At 44.6% G+C, this 14,994-nt stretch overlaps 1 protein-coding gene across 1 annotated transcript in view; it reads left to right on the forward strand.

The window, feature by feature from the left end:
• LOC126176134 (facilitated trehalose transporter Tret1-like) overlaps positions 1–14,994 on the forward strand; it is a 65,777-nt gene that overhangs the window by 10,415 nt on the left and 40,368 nt on the right. Inside the window, exon 2 of the mRNA XM_049923272.1 lies at positions 7,966–8,235. Within this exon, the coding sequence (XP_049779229.1) occupies positions 7,966–8,235 (270 nt within the window). The remainder of the gene's footprint in view (positions 1–7,965; positions 8,236–14,994) is intronic.

Genomic DNA, 14,994 nt, shown 5'->3' on the forward strand with positions numbered 1-14,994 from the left:
GACGCCCTCCCCTGTATCAAACAAACCTATAACCATTCGAGCTGTCTTTTCTTTGTAAATGTTCAGTATCTCTTTAGTCCTATTTGGCACGGATCCCACAAACTTGAGCAATATTCTAGGGTTCACTAAAGAAGTGTTTTCAGGAAACGTGATCAGCAGGTTGTTGAGTCTTGTCTATCAGTGTGAGACCCTTACACAGAAGATGTAACACCGAAAATGCAGGATGCACGGCATCTGCTACCGATATATAATTTTTTTCTGATTTGAATGTTAATATTTGTAATTTAAATGGTTTCTTTTAATAATTAAGGACATTGCTTCACTGTATGTGTAAATTTAGGTAGAAGTCTGTTGACATTTCATTGTATTTATCTGTGTCTGACTGTGAAACTTATAAGCTCTGGGAAAAAGCCAAAGACATTGTTATTTGCATCGACTAGCAACGATAATAGCAGTGCTTGTGCGTTATAAGATCTTTGGGTAGGGAGTTGTTGCTCGGAGCACGCAGAGAGAGAGACGGGTTCCAGCGCTTGTAGGGTGCGGAAGTATGGCGTTAACTCTCTCGTAGTAGGAGTACCGTTTTCGGCGGCATCATGTACGCACACCAGCCATATGTCTAGTAGCAGGAGTACGGACAGTGGACGGGTGGAAGAGGCTGTATTAATTACGATTGCCCGTTACTAGAATTAGCCGTAGCTCCACAATATGCTACCGTCTTCAACGACAGCAGCAGTTCCAGCGACACACTTTTCGTCGTCGGCTCCGTTTCGTCGTATGCATAGCACTGAAGTAAGACTGTTCATTGGTAGAAAGTGTTAATGGGTAACCCAGCAGCACAACTGAATGTGATTTGATTGATGTAATTTATTTAAATAATAATCAGTTAAACTCAGAGCGATTGTGTCCTCATTGTCCTCAGACATTGTTACCAAGTAGGGTCCGTGTTCCTTTTCTTTCCTTATATGCTGAGTGTCATAAGAAACTAATTGAATAGTTACAGCCAGTTTATTAGTGAATAATTTCACTTTTAAGAATTTTTGCCTCAGTCTACTTTTAATTAACTGTTGTACAACAGAGGTTTCAGTATATTACTAAAGTAAAGCAGTTTCATTTTTCAAGTTTGAGAATCAATCACTGGAAAAAATCAAAATCTAAAGAAATGCACAAATTAAGAGTGCGGAAGTTTTACTTATTTTACATATAGCTTGGAGCACTTGGCTGTTTGGTTTGGTACGTATTCTAGTGTTCAATTCTGTTCAAGTCAGTAAAAAAGGCTCAGTTGTTCAGACAATAATATGAAATCCGATTTGCAAAATAAGTAACGGCAAATTAAAAAGTGCTTGCTTTTTTTCTAAATTTCTTTGATGACGTTATGTTGAGCTCACTGAAAGTCATTGTTCACGTAATGAAGTTCAATAGTAACATACAGTTTAATTGCATATTTTCAAATTATTACTCCATTGCCTTTTTCAAAATTTTATGCCAAACATAACGTAAGAGTGACTTCTCAGTTTTCTTTATCATTACATACTCATTTAAAATTAGTGTCGAAAAACGTGACAACCTTCGGTTGCCCTGTGAGTGTTTAATAATACAGTACATGTTTTTCTTTGCCATCATCTTATACAGGATTTTGGATGTATATTTCCCTAGTGGGTTGCCGACCATTTATTGTTTCCTTTTCGTTCATTAGGGTAACTTTTGGATTCATGATCAGTGGTACTCCTGTTCCGTCCAGTGTTGTTCATGAGTGAATGCACAAAATAACTTTCATTTTTCCAAATTATAGCTCTGTTCCGTTTAATTACTTTTAATTTTAGTAGTCTTTTCCATCAGAATGGTCGGGTGCACACTTTCCTCCTACTTACCGGTATTACTTCTTATCCAATTAATAAAAATCCATCAGGCATACACGCGATCCACGGTCATATTTTATATGGCAAGCAGAATAGGCCGATTAGTAAGAGGGAGATTACAAAGAGACAGAGAAGATCCGGCGAAGAACGGCGTGTTTCGTCACGAGATCGTGTAGTAAGCGTGAGATCGTTACGGGGATACTCCAACAGATGTGTTGCGTATCATAGTTAATGTTGAAATTCCGAGTGTTGCGTTCGAAAAATATGGACCACGTATTACTTCAGTGACGTATGCGGGGCGGCCCCGACATAGTTCGACCACCATACATTCGTCTGCCTTACCTTCGAGGTGTCCGCGGCTCGTGGTCTTGCAGTAGCGTTCTCGCTTCACGCGCACGACGTCCCGGGTTCGATTCCCGGTGGGGTCAGGTATTTTCTCTGCCTCGAGATGACTGGGTGTTGTGTGTCTTTCATCATCATTGACTCCCAAGTCGCTGAAGTGGAGAACACTAAAAATAACTTGTAATACGGCGGCCTCCCGGCCAACAGTGCAATACGATCATTTCATTTCACCCACGAGATTATCAGTAAATAGACGAGGCAAGGCAATGTATACAGTCTAGCCGCCAGCAGATGCTCTACGTCCAGGGAAGGAAACTTCGCAACTACGTATCGTGTGAGCCACAGCGCACAGTGCTGCTATCGGCCGGCACTATGCTCATGCTCATGCTCATGTGGTACCGCGTCGTATCCTTCCGCAGATATAGATCCGGGCTCCAACAGCCGTCATTTTATCATCTAATTAAGCAGAATACATCAAAATTCTATGAAACATCCAATGCATCACCACATCAACTCATCCACTCTCTGGGAAGGGATGACAACCCCTCACCAGAGAGCACCAGTCACTACCATCCACCGCCAATTCAGGCGCTAATCATAAGTAACTCATAAACACACATACTATCACATCAACTGCATCACTGCAACTGCTGTGTACGGATGCGGGCTGAGTTGGCATCCCTTCGCTCCCAGCTTCAGGCTTCGGTCACACAGCTTGAGGCTGTTGCCAATGGGCCTCACTGTGGGGGTCCGGATGGGGGTTTGTCGGGGACGGCCAGCTCGTCCCGCGCATCCCCCGATCGGACTACGACTGTGGCTGCCCTGGATACTGCCCACATTGAGGCTGATCCCTCACCTGTGGTAGAGTGGGAGGTCGTCTAGAGGTGTGGCAGGGGGCGAAAGACATTCCGGAGGGCTGAACGGAAGGCCTCTTCAGTTTGTCTCACGAACCAGTTTCAGGCTCTGTCTCAGGCTGATACTGATCTTCGGCTGGACATGGCTGCTCGTCCTGTTCCAGAGGTTGCCCCTCGGTCTGCAAGATCCAGGTGGTTGCAGAGGGTGGGCTTACTGGTAGTTGGGGGCTCCAACGTCAGGCGCGTAATGGGGCCCCTTTGGGTTATGGCAGCAAGAGAGGGGAAGAAAACCAATGTGCACTCCGTGTGCATACTGGGGGGAGTCATTCCAGATGTGGAAAGGGTCCTTCCGGATGCCATGAAGGGTACAGGGTGCACCCATCTGCAGGTGGTCGCTCATGTCGGCACCAATGACGTGTGTCGCTATGGATCGGAGGAAATCCTCTCTGGCTTCCGGCGGCTATCTAATTTGGTGAAGACTGCCAGTCTCGCTAGCGGGATGAAAGCAGAGCTCACCATCTGCAGCATCGTCGACAGGACTGACTGCGGACCTTTGGTACAGAGCCGAGTGGAGGGTCTGAATCAGAGGCCGAGACGGTTCTGCGACCGTGTGGGCTGCAGATTCTTCGACTTGCGCCATAGGGTGGTGGGGTTTCGGGTTCCGCTGGATAGGTCAGGAGTCCACTACATGCAGCAAGCGGCTACACGGGTAGCAGGGGTTGTGTGGCGTGGACTGGGAGGTTTTTTAGGTTAGATGGCCTCGGGCATGTACAGAAAGGGCAACAGCCTCAAAAGGTGCGGGGCAAAGTCAGGACATGCGGGACCAAGCAGCAATCGGTATTGTAATTGTAAACTGTCGAAGCTGCATTGGTAAAGTACCGGGACTTCAAGCGCTGATAGAAAGCACTGAAGCTGAAATAGTTATAGGTACAGAAAGCTGGCTGAAGCCAGAGATAAATTCTGCCGAAATTTTTACAAAGGTACAGACGGTGTTTAGAAAGGATAGATTGCATGCAACCGGTGGTGGAGTGTTCGTCGCTGTTAGTAGTAGTTTATCCTGTAGTGAAGTAGAAGTGGATAGTTCCTGTGAATTATTATGGGTGGAGGTTACACTCAACAACCGAGCTAGGTTAATAATTGTCTCCTTTTACCGACCTCCCGACTCAGCAGCATTAGCGGCAGAACAACTGAGAGAAAATTTGGAATCCATTTCACATAAATTTTCTCAGCATGTTATAGTCTTAGGTGGAGATTTCAATTTACCAGATATAGACTGGGACACTCAGATGTTTAGGACAGGTGGTTGGGACAGAGCATCGAGTGACATTATACTGAATGCACTATCCGAAAATTACCTCGAGCAATTAAACAGAGAACCGACTCGTGGAGATAACATCTTGGACTACTGATAATAAACAGACCCGAACTTTTCAACTCTGTAAATGCAGAACATGGAATCAGTGATCATAAGGCCGTTGCAGCATTCCTGAATGTGGAAGTTAATAGGAATATAAAAAAAGGGAGGAAAGTTTATCTGTTTAGCAAGAGTAATAGAAGGCAGATTTCAGACTACCTAACAGATCAAAACGAAAATTTCTGTTCCGACACTGACAATGTTGAGTGTTTATGGAAAAAGTTCAAGGCAATCGTAAAATGCGTTTTAGACAGGTACGTGCCGAGTAAAACTGTGAGGGACGGGAAAAACCCACCGTGGTTCAACAACAAAGTTAGGAAACTACTGCGAAAGCAAAGAGAGCTTCACTCCAAGTTTAAAAGCAGCCAAAACCTCTCAGACAAACAGAAGCTAAACGATGTCAAAGTTAGCGTAAGGAGGGCTATGCGTGAAGCGTTCAGTGAATTCCAAAGTAAAATTCTATGTACCGACTTGACAGAAAATCCTAGGAAGTTCTGGTCTTACGTTAAATCAGTAAGTGGCTCGAAACAGCATATCCAGACACTACGGGATGATGATGGCATTGAAACAGAGGATGACACGCGTAAAGCTGAAATACTAAACACCTTTTTCCAAAGCTGTTTCACAGAGGAGGACCCCACTGCAGTTCCTTCTCTGAATCCTCGCACAAACGAAAAAATGGCTGACATCGAAATAAGTGTCCACGGAATAGGAAAGCAACTGGAATCACAACACAGGAAAGTCCACTGGATCTGACGTGATAGCAATTCGATTCTACACAGAGTACGCGAAAGAACTTGCCCCCCTTCTAACAGCCGTGTACCGCAAGTCTCTAGAAGAACGGAAGATTCCAAATGATTGGAAAAGAGCACAGGTAGTTCCAGCCCTCAAGAAGGGTCGTCGAGCAGATGCGCAAAACTATAGACCTATATCTCTGACGTCGATCTGTTGTAGAATTTTAGAACATGTTTTTTGCTCGAGTATCATGTCGTTTTTGGAAACCCAGAATCTACTCTGTAGGAATCAACATGGATTCCGGAAACAGCGATAGTGTGAGACCCAAGTCGCTTTATTTGTTCATGAGACCCAGAAAATATTATATACAGGCTCCCAGGTAAGTGCTATTTTCCTTGACTTCGGGAAGGCGTTCGATACAGTTCCGCACCGTCGCCTGATAAAAAAAGTAAGAGCCTACGGAATATCAGACCAGCTGTGTGGCTGGATTGAAGAGTTTTTAGCAAACAGAACACAGCATGTTGTTATCAATGGAGAGACGTCTACAGACGTTAAAGTAACCTCTGGCGTGCCACAGGGGAGTGTTATGGGACCATTGCTTTTCACAATATATATAAACGACCTATTAGATCGCCGGCCGGTGTGGCCGTGCGGTTCTAGGCGCTTCAGTCTGAAACCGTGTGACCGGTACGGTCGCAGGTTCGAATCCTGCCTCGGTCATGGATGTGTGTGATGTCCTTAGGTTAGTTAGGTTTAAGTAGTTCTAAGTTCTAGGGGACTGATGACCACAGATGTTAAGTCCCTTAGTGCTCAGAGCCATTTTTGACCTAGTAGATAGTGTCTGAAGTTCCATGCAGCTTTTCGCGGATGATGCTGTAGTATACAGAGAAGTTGCAGCATTAGAAAATTGCAGCGAAATGCAGGAAGATCTGCAGCGGATAGGCACTTGGTGCAGGGAGTGGCAACTGACCCTTAACATAGACAAATATAATGTATTGCGAATACATAGAAAGAAGGATCCTTTATTGTATGATTATATGATAGCGGAACAAACACTGGTAGCAGTTACTTCTGTAAAATATCTGGGAGTATGCGTGCGGAACGATTTGAAGTGGAATGATCATATAAAATTAATTGTTGGTAAGGCGGGGGCCAGGTTGAGATTCATTGGGAGAGTCCTTAGAAAATGTAGTCCATCAACAAAGGAGGTCGCTTACAAAACACTCGTTCGACCTATACTTGAGTATTGCTCATCAGTGTTGGATCCGTACCAGATCGGGTTGACGGAGGAGGTAGAGAGGATCCAAAGAAGAGCGGCGCGTTTCGTCACAGGGTTATTTGGTAACCGTGATAGCGTTACGGAGATGTTTAGCAAACTCAAGTGGCAGACTCTGCAAGAGAGGTGCTCTGCATCGCGGTGTAGCTTGCTCGCCAGGTTTCGAGAGGGTGCGTTTCTGGATGAGGTATCGAATATATTGCTTCCCCCTACTTATACCTCCCGAGGAGATCACGAATGTAGAATTAGAGACATTCGAGCTCGCACGGAGGCTTTCAGACAGTCGTTCTTCCCGCGAACCATTCGCGACTGGAACAGAAAAGGGAGGTAATGACAGTGGCACGTAAAGTTCCCTCCGCTACACACCGTTGGGTGGCTTGCGGAGTATAAATGTAGATGTAGATGTAGATCATCATAGCCGCCGCCTCCACTACCGTCATCTACCCAGGGGCCAATACAACATAACCCCCGAATCCGCATCAATAAGGATGATTGGAAAGACAGGGTGTTTTCAAGGACGCTGGCTCTCCATACACATCATGGGTACAGACCCAGCCATTTCATGTCGGGAGGCCAAACACGCCCTGGACTCCAACGGATCAAGAATCGCTTCACGTCTTCGCAACGGACCCTGCTTACTGTGACCGCTGTCGCTGCCGCCGCCCTCCGTGTTGTAGTGCCTTCTTCGCACTGAGCCACATCCTCCGCTACGCTTTCGACAGCCGCTCAGGGCACCGCTTCGTCGTGGTTACCCATGGCTGCCTACGAGCTCCTCGCCTTGTAGGACCGTGCAGAACTCCCTTCCGTGCTCCTCGAGATACTGTCTACGATATACAGTTTACTGTTATCAAGTTGTGAAGATATTCCCTCTCAGAAGTGTGCTTTGTTCAGCTACTGTAATAAACATTGAGTTGTAAAACGGTATTTCATCACCCCTGCCAGCCGCTGTGGCCGAGCGGTTCTAGATACTTCAGTCCGGAACCAGGCTGTAGCTACGGTCGCAGGTTCGAATCCTGCCTCGGGCATGGATGTATGTGGATGTCCTTAGGTTAGTTAGGTTTCAGTAGTTCTAAGTCTATGGGACTGATGACCTCAGATGTTAAAGTTCCATAGTCCTCAGAGCCATTATTGAATCAGCACTCCTCAGCAAAGGATAGAACAACTTCCTGCAGTGCATGTGCCGTGAAAAAAAATCAGAAAAAGTAGAGTTCAAGCAGAAGTTTGTCGATAGTCGTTCTTCCCACGCGTCAGTCGTGAATGGAACAGAGGTGGGGGGTGGCGATAATAGGAGTGGTACCAGATGTACCCCCCGCCACATACAGTATAACTGTTTACGGAGTGTAGATGTAGATAAGAATTCACTGATGCTCGTCTGATTGTTCACACTCTGGTGTACACCAAATTTGCGATTCAAGCCAAATTCTGATTTTGTCGTGCTAAGCTGCGAGGGTTCGCAGTCGCACCTAACGTGTGACTTCGCATTCGCAGGCGGACGTGAGGGGGGGCCTGTGCTCGCTGATCCAGGCGTCCAACACGCTGGGCTTCATGGTCGACTACTGCGTGGGCCCGTTCGTTTCGTACGCGACGCTGGCGCTCATCGGACTGTCGTCGCCGCTGGTGGCCGTGGCGTGCTTCGCCTGGATGCCCGAGTCCCCTTACTACCTGCTGGCAGTGGGCAAGGACGCCGCCGCCGAGAAGGCTCTGCGCTGGCTGCGGGACCCGGACCGCGACGTCGCCTCGGAGCTGCGCGAGATGAAGGTTCGTGTGCCGTCTCTCAAATCTGCCGTCTCCTCTTATTCTCTTCTCTCGCCGCCACTGAACCGTTCGTAATATAAGGGTCGATCAAAAATTTCCGTCTGAGGCTGTTGCTGCAGCTTATACTCAACGTAGCGCGATTCCAATATGGTTGTATAAGCACCGAAATGCAAGCAAGCGATTAGTGCATACATACATACATTAATCCTTGTTCCATAGATCATGAATACGACATTTCGCAATGATGTGGAACGTGTCACTTTAACATAAGTTTTCTTTACACGAAATAATTAATTTTTTTTTTTTTTTGCAGTTACTACTTCATATCTAAGAATTCATCTATTGAGTAGAAGGAGTTGTCATTCAGAAATTCTTTTAATATGCTTTTAAATGTTGGTTGGCTATCTTTCAGGCATTTAATACTATTTGGCACATGACCAAAGATTTTTGTGGCAGCATAATTCACCCCTTTCTGTGCCAAAGGGAGATTTAATCCATAATAGTGAATATCATCCTTTCTTCTAGTGTTGTAGCTATGCACTTCCTTGTTATTTTTGAATTGGGATGGGTTATTAATGACAAATTTCGTAAGTGAGTATATGTGTTGCGAAGGTACTGTGAATATCCCGAATTCCTTAAATAAATGTCTGCAAGGTGATCTTCGGTGGGCTCCAGCTATTATTCTGATTACACGCTTTTGCGCAATGAATACTTTCTCTCTTAATAACTCCTGAAGATTAGATGGGTAGATCACATAACTAATGAGGAGGTACTGAATAGGATTAGGGTGAAGAGAAGTTTGTGGCACAACTTGACTAGAAGAAGGGATCGGTTGGTAGGACATGTTCTGAGGCATCAAGGGATCACCAATTTAGTATTAGAGGGCAGCGTGGAGGGTAAAAATCGTAGAGGGAGACCAAGAGATGAATACACTAAACAGATTCAGAAGGATGTAGGTTGCAGTAGGTACTGGGAGATGAAGAAGCTTGCACAGGGTAGAGTAGCATGGAGAGCTGCATCAAACCAGTCTCAGGACTGAACACCACAACAACAACAACAACAACAACAACAACAACAACAACTTCATATCTAAGAATTCATCTATTGAGTAGGAGTTGTCATTCAGAAATTCTATTAATATGCTTTTAAATGTTGGTTGGCTATCTGTCAGACTTTTAATACTAGTTGGCAAATGACCAAAGATGTTTGTGGCAGCATAATTCACCCCTTTCTGTGCCAAAGTGAGATTTAATCCAGAATGGTCAACATCATCCTTTCTTCTAGTGTTGTAACTATGCACTTCGTTGTTATTTTTGAATTAGGGTTGGTTGTTAATGACAAATTTCGTAAGTGAATATATGTATTGCGAAGGTACTGTGAATATCCCGAATTCCTTAAATAAATGTCTGCAAGGTGATCTTCGGTGGGCTCCAGCTATTATTCTGATTACACGCTTTTGCGCAATGAATACTTTCTCTCTTAATGACGAATTGCCCCAAAATATGATGCCATATGAAAGCAGTGAATGAAAATAGGCGTAGTAGACCAATTTACTGATATCTTTATCACCAAAATTTGCAATCACCCTAATAGCATAAGTAGTGGAACCTAACCATTTCAGCAGATCAATTTCTCATCAATGCACACACCCAGAAATTTTGAGTATTCTACCTTAGCAACATACTTCTGTTCATAGTCTATATTTATCAATGGTGTTATGCCATTTACTGTACTGAATTACTGTAAACTGTGTTTTCTCAAAATTTAGTGATAGTCCATTTGCAGAGAACCACTTAATGATTTTGTGAAACACATTATTTGCAATTTCCTCACTTGATTCTTGCTTCTTGGGTGTGATTGCTATACTTGTATCATCAGCAAAAAGAACTAACTTTGCATCTTCATGAATATAGACTGACAAGTCGTTAATATATATTAAGATCAATAAAGGATCCAAGACTGAACGCTGTGGGACACTATTCTTGATACCTCCCCAGTTAGAGGACTCTGCTGGTTTTTGTACACTATCTGTACTGTTAATTTCAACATTCTGCATTCTTCCAGTTAAATATGAATTAAACCATTTGTGCACTGTCCCACTCATACCACAACACTTAAGCTTATCTAGAAGAATTTCATGATTCACACAATCAAAAGCCTTTGAGAGATCACAAAATGGGTGATGTTCAGTTATTAATTGCATTTAATATTTGATCAGTGAAAGCATATATAGTATTTCCTGTTCAGAAGTCTTTCAGAAAACCAAATTGACATTTTGTTAGTACTTCATTTTTACAAATATGTGATGCCACTCTTGAATACATTACTTTTTCAATAATTTTGGATACAGCTGTCACAACTGAGATTGGGGGGTAGTTGTTAGCATCAGATCTATCCCCTTTCTATGCAATGGTTTAACAATAGCATATTTCAGTCTATCTGGAAAAATTTCCTGTTTCAGTGAGCTACTGCATATGTGGCTGAGAATCCTACTTATCTGTTGGGAACACGCTTTTAGTACTCTGTTGGAAATACCATCAATTCCATGTGAGCTTTTACTTTTGAGTGAATTTATTATTTTCCTATTTTCAGTAGGAGATGTGGGTTGAATTTCAATTTTATCAAATTGTGTAGGTACTGCTTCTTCCATATACTGCCTTGCATTTTCCAATGAATAGCTGGAACCTATTTTCTCTACAACACTCAAAAAATGATTATTAAAAATGTTTTCTACTTCTAACTTCTTGTTAACAAACTTTTCATTGTGTTTGTAAGAAATAAAGTCTTCCTGTGCTCTTGGTTGCCCTGTTTCCCTTTTTATAATATTCCAAATTGTTTTAACTTTACTATCAGATGTGCTAAACTCAGACATAATGCACATACTTCTGGACTTTTTAATAACTTTTCTTAATACAGTGCAAGGTTTTTATAATGTTTCATTGTTTCGGGATCATTACTCCTCCTAGCTATACATTTACCTTTTCTGTTTACAAGAAATTTGTATCCCTTCAGTAAGCCATGGCTTTTAACATGGTTTCTTACAGTTATATTTCTCTGTTTTCTTAGGGAAACTGTTTTCAAATATACTCACAAAGGTGTCATGAAATAGGTTAAATTTTAAATTAGCATCATGTTTCCTATACACCTCATCCCAGTCTAACTGTTGCAAGCTTTTCCTAAAATTCTGAAGTGTTAAATCGTTAACGTAACGCACTATTTTGGAGGACTGTTTTGCATTACTGTATGGAGCTATATCATATACTGTAACTAGCTGTGCGTCGTGATAAGACAGACTATTCTCAATAGGAAAAGCTTTTATTTGACTGAATTTATCTTGGTCTATGAAAACGTTATCTATCAGTGTGCTGCTTTCCTGTACCACCCGAGTAGGAAAATCAATAACTGATGTCAAATTGAAAGAACTGTATGGAGTTCGTGTATTTCCGACGAGCGTGCGGTAAATTCGGAAAGTGAACTAAGGCGTCGTTATTACCAAATGCGCCCAAACAGTACCAGTCTACAGTTATTCTTTTCTTGGTTGCCGAAGGACGAACAATAGTAGACATCCGTCGGTGAATGAAGAATATGTTCGCGGCAGCATGTCCGTCGAAACCCGTCATTGTGGGATGATGCGCCAAGTTCCGTGCTGCTTCGTGATAACGCACGTCTCCATATCGTAACGCTGAAGTTACATCACCTGAAGTGGGAGACGCTCGAGCACTCGCCCTATAGTCCTGATCTATTCCCACAACATTATCGCACCTTTGGGTCCCTTAAAAAAAAAAGGCCTTGAAGGGACGACGCATGCTTTGGGACGAGGATATGCAGCTGGTAGTTGCGGACATCTTCATGCAGCAGGGCCAGTATTTTATCACCCTGGTGTGTCGCTCTGGTGATTATCTCAGAGGTCACAGCTATGGGCATACCGATTCTGGACTGTAGGGCCTTCGAAAGCAAACTGTTTTACTGCCCTCATACTATCACTGGAAAAAATATAAGGTACCCATTTGAAACAGAACATTGTATTACATATGATTTTCTGCCTGTTTGCTAGTTTCTGTGCTATCGTGTGCTCCAGGGAAGGAAGTTAACCAGGTGATGGGCCACTCATTCCCTAATCACCCTAAGCGGCTTGTGGAGGAGACCTAAACTGCTGACTCAAGAGCTGGTCATTGTAGTAGACTGATTGGTGTCTCTAAGCACCTGCTGTGAAGTAAACGTTTCAAAAGCCCTCGCGGCAGGCACTGTTTTGCAGTAAAGTGACTGACGTCAGCGGGAAATAAACAGTGAAATTGCCTGCATGTAGCTGCTGAACCTGGCTGCCCCGAAAGCCTTGGATGTTAAATAATTTGGTGGAGCAGTTTGGAGCTCGAAAACCAGAGGAGTCTGCTGGCAGCATTCGTGGCTTTGTGCCCCCCTGAGACAGAGGCCGCTGGTTTGGTTGTGTATTGTCGAAATCAAGAGAAGGTGATCCTTCATTAACCGACTTTTTTCTTGCGTTAGGAAATATCGAGAAAGTTCGGAAGTGCGACTGCAGTGCGCGGCTGAGGATTTCACGTTGAACCATTCCGAGTTTCGGGCCGAGTGTTCCTGTTTTGTTGTTGTGGAGATTAACGACGGGAGATATGTAGAAACTGTTGGTAGTGTACATATTCCGGTCCAGTTGTCAGAACTTCGAATCTTTCTGGGTTGCGACATTGCTTGTTGACTTCGGACTCGTGCTGATGCAATGTCAGCTAACGTTTTGATTCACACTAGGCAGCCTTCATCTCCCGTGTCCCACGGCTCTGACGGAGCAAGGTGGCGCAGTGGTTAGCACACTGGATTCGCATTCGGGAGGAGGACGGTTCAAACCCGGCTCCTGCTATCCTGATTTAGGTTTTCCATGATTCATCTAAATCGCTTCCGGCGATTGCCGGGGTGGTTCCTTTGAAAGGGCACCGCCGAGTTCCTGCCCCATTCTTCCCGGGACCGATGGGACCGATGACGTTGCTGTTTGGTCCCCTCCCCCAGGCCAACCAACCAACGATCCACGGCTCTGAGGCTGCGATCCAGGCCATCTCAACTCCTTCCTTCTTGTGCTGGTTGACAGCTACCGTTATGGCACCACGCAGAGGTGCCGCGACGAGGTGTTACTATCATGCACAACAACGTCTCCTGTCTGCGTCGATTGTCTCGTAGAGGCAGTTTCAGTCTTTCTGTGGAATATTTGAGAACTAAGGTCAGATGAGGAATATACAGTCAGCCCCATAAAGATTGAAGCACGTGCCCGAAGTGAATTAAAAACTAGGATATCACAAAGCGAAGACAGACATCGGAACGACTGCTGGGATCTGACTGGGGGGGGGGGGGGGGGTGAGGTGCCTCCAGAAGGCAAAGCTGGAATACAGTGTGTAAAGCAGCCCACAAATCACTCCTCCTCAGACGTATCTCGGTCCTCCTCTCACTCATCGATCTCTTCTATCTTCGCTCACCGACAGTCTGGTCCCGTGCCTGCCTTTGCTCGACAGGTTTGTTTATTTTTTGCCACTCCATCCTTCAGAGAGCCGATTGCCCGTCGTATAGTCTTTGTCATTAGTGAGTTCAGTTTGCAATCTCACCCAATGAATGATCGAAACTACGTAACCACATAGAGCAGAGTTCATGCAGGATTCCAAAAATTCCCATCAAGTGAGTCGAAAAGTCTCTGGATTGTGGATTGCGTGTGACATGCAAACGCCCTCACTGTTCTCATGCTGGCTGCTCAGCGTCGGCTCTTGGTTCCATTGTTACTCGCTCCATTCCGATAGTCCGATGGCAAATGGCAGAGCCAACAGTGGAAACGTCCCACATCTCCCTCACTAAAGAAATGCAAAACTGTTCACACAAGTTTCGGTAAGGCTATGAGGACGTTCTTCTTTGACTTCAGTTCTTCTTTGACTTCAAGGGCCTCTGCTTGTCGAGGTCCTCGAGTGTCGAACCACAATCAGTAAGAAGCGCTATGAAGACACTTTGCAGAAATTATGATGCACCATGAGGTCCAAACGCCCAGGAATACTGTCGGACGCAATCATCCTGTTGCACGACAGAGCACGTCCTCACACTGCCAATCGGACAAAGGCTACGCTCCAGTGATTTGGTTGGGAAACACTGCAACATCCTACGTACAGCCTGGATCATGCATCAAGTGATTTTCAAATCTTTGGCGACCTGAAGAAAGACGTGTGAGGACGTCGGTTTCAAAAATGTTACAAATGGCTCTGAGCACTATGGGACTTAACATCTGAGTCCATCAGTCCCCTAGACTTAGAACTACTTAAACCTAACTAACCTAAGGACATCACACATATCCATGCCCGAGGCAGGATTCGAACCTGCGACCGTGGCAGTAGCGTGGTTCCAGTCTGTAGGGACGTCGGTTTCAGTCGGACGAGGAAGTGCAAGAGTGGGTGCGGTTGTGGACCTGTCAGCGGCCGACCGCGTTCTAATGAACAGAAACTGATCGTCACTTTGCCTAGTGGGATAAATGTCTTAACGCGTGTGCTGCTTACTTTGGAATGAAACCATTCCATTGCTCCGTTGTGGCGGATGTTCGGTTTTTATTTGATCGCTCTTATATTTCCGTCGTTGGTAAAGGGCTGGGCAAAATGACGTAAAATATCATTGTACTGTAGACTGACCCGCGGTGTGTTATTCTAACCAAGAACTCAACACTGAACATAACTGTAAGCCTCAATATCTCAAATTACTGCAATGTGTTGGAGTTGTTGCTTCCTTGTTACA

The sequence above is a fragment of the Schistocerca cancellata genome, chromosome 3 (genome assembly GCF_023864275.1).
Source record: "Schistocerca cancellata isolate TAMUIC-IGC-003103 chromosome 3, iqSchCanc2.1, whole genome shotgun sequence".
Taxonomy (NCBI): domain Eukaryota; kingdom Metazoa; phylum Arthropoda; class Insecta; order Orthoptera; family Acrididae; genus Schistocerca; species Schistocerca cancellata.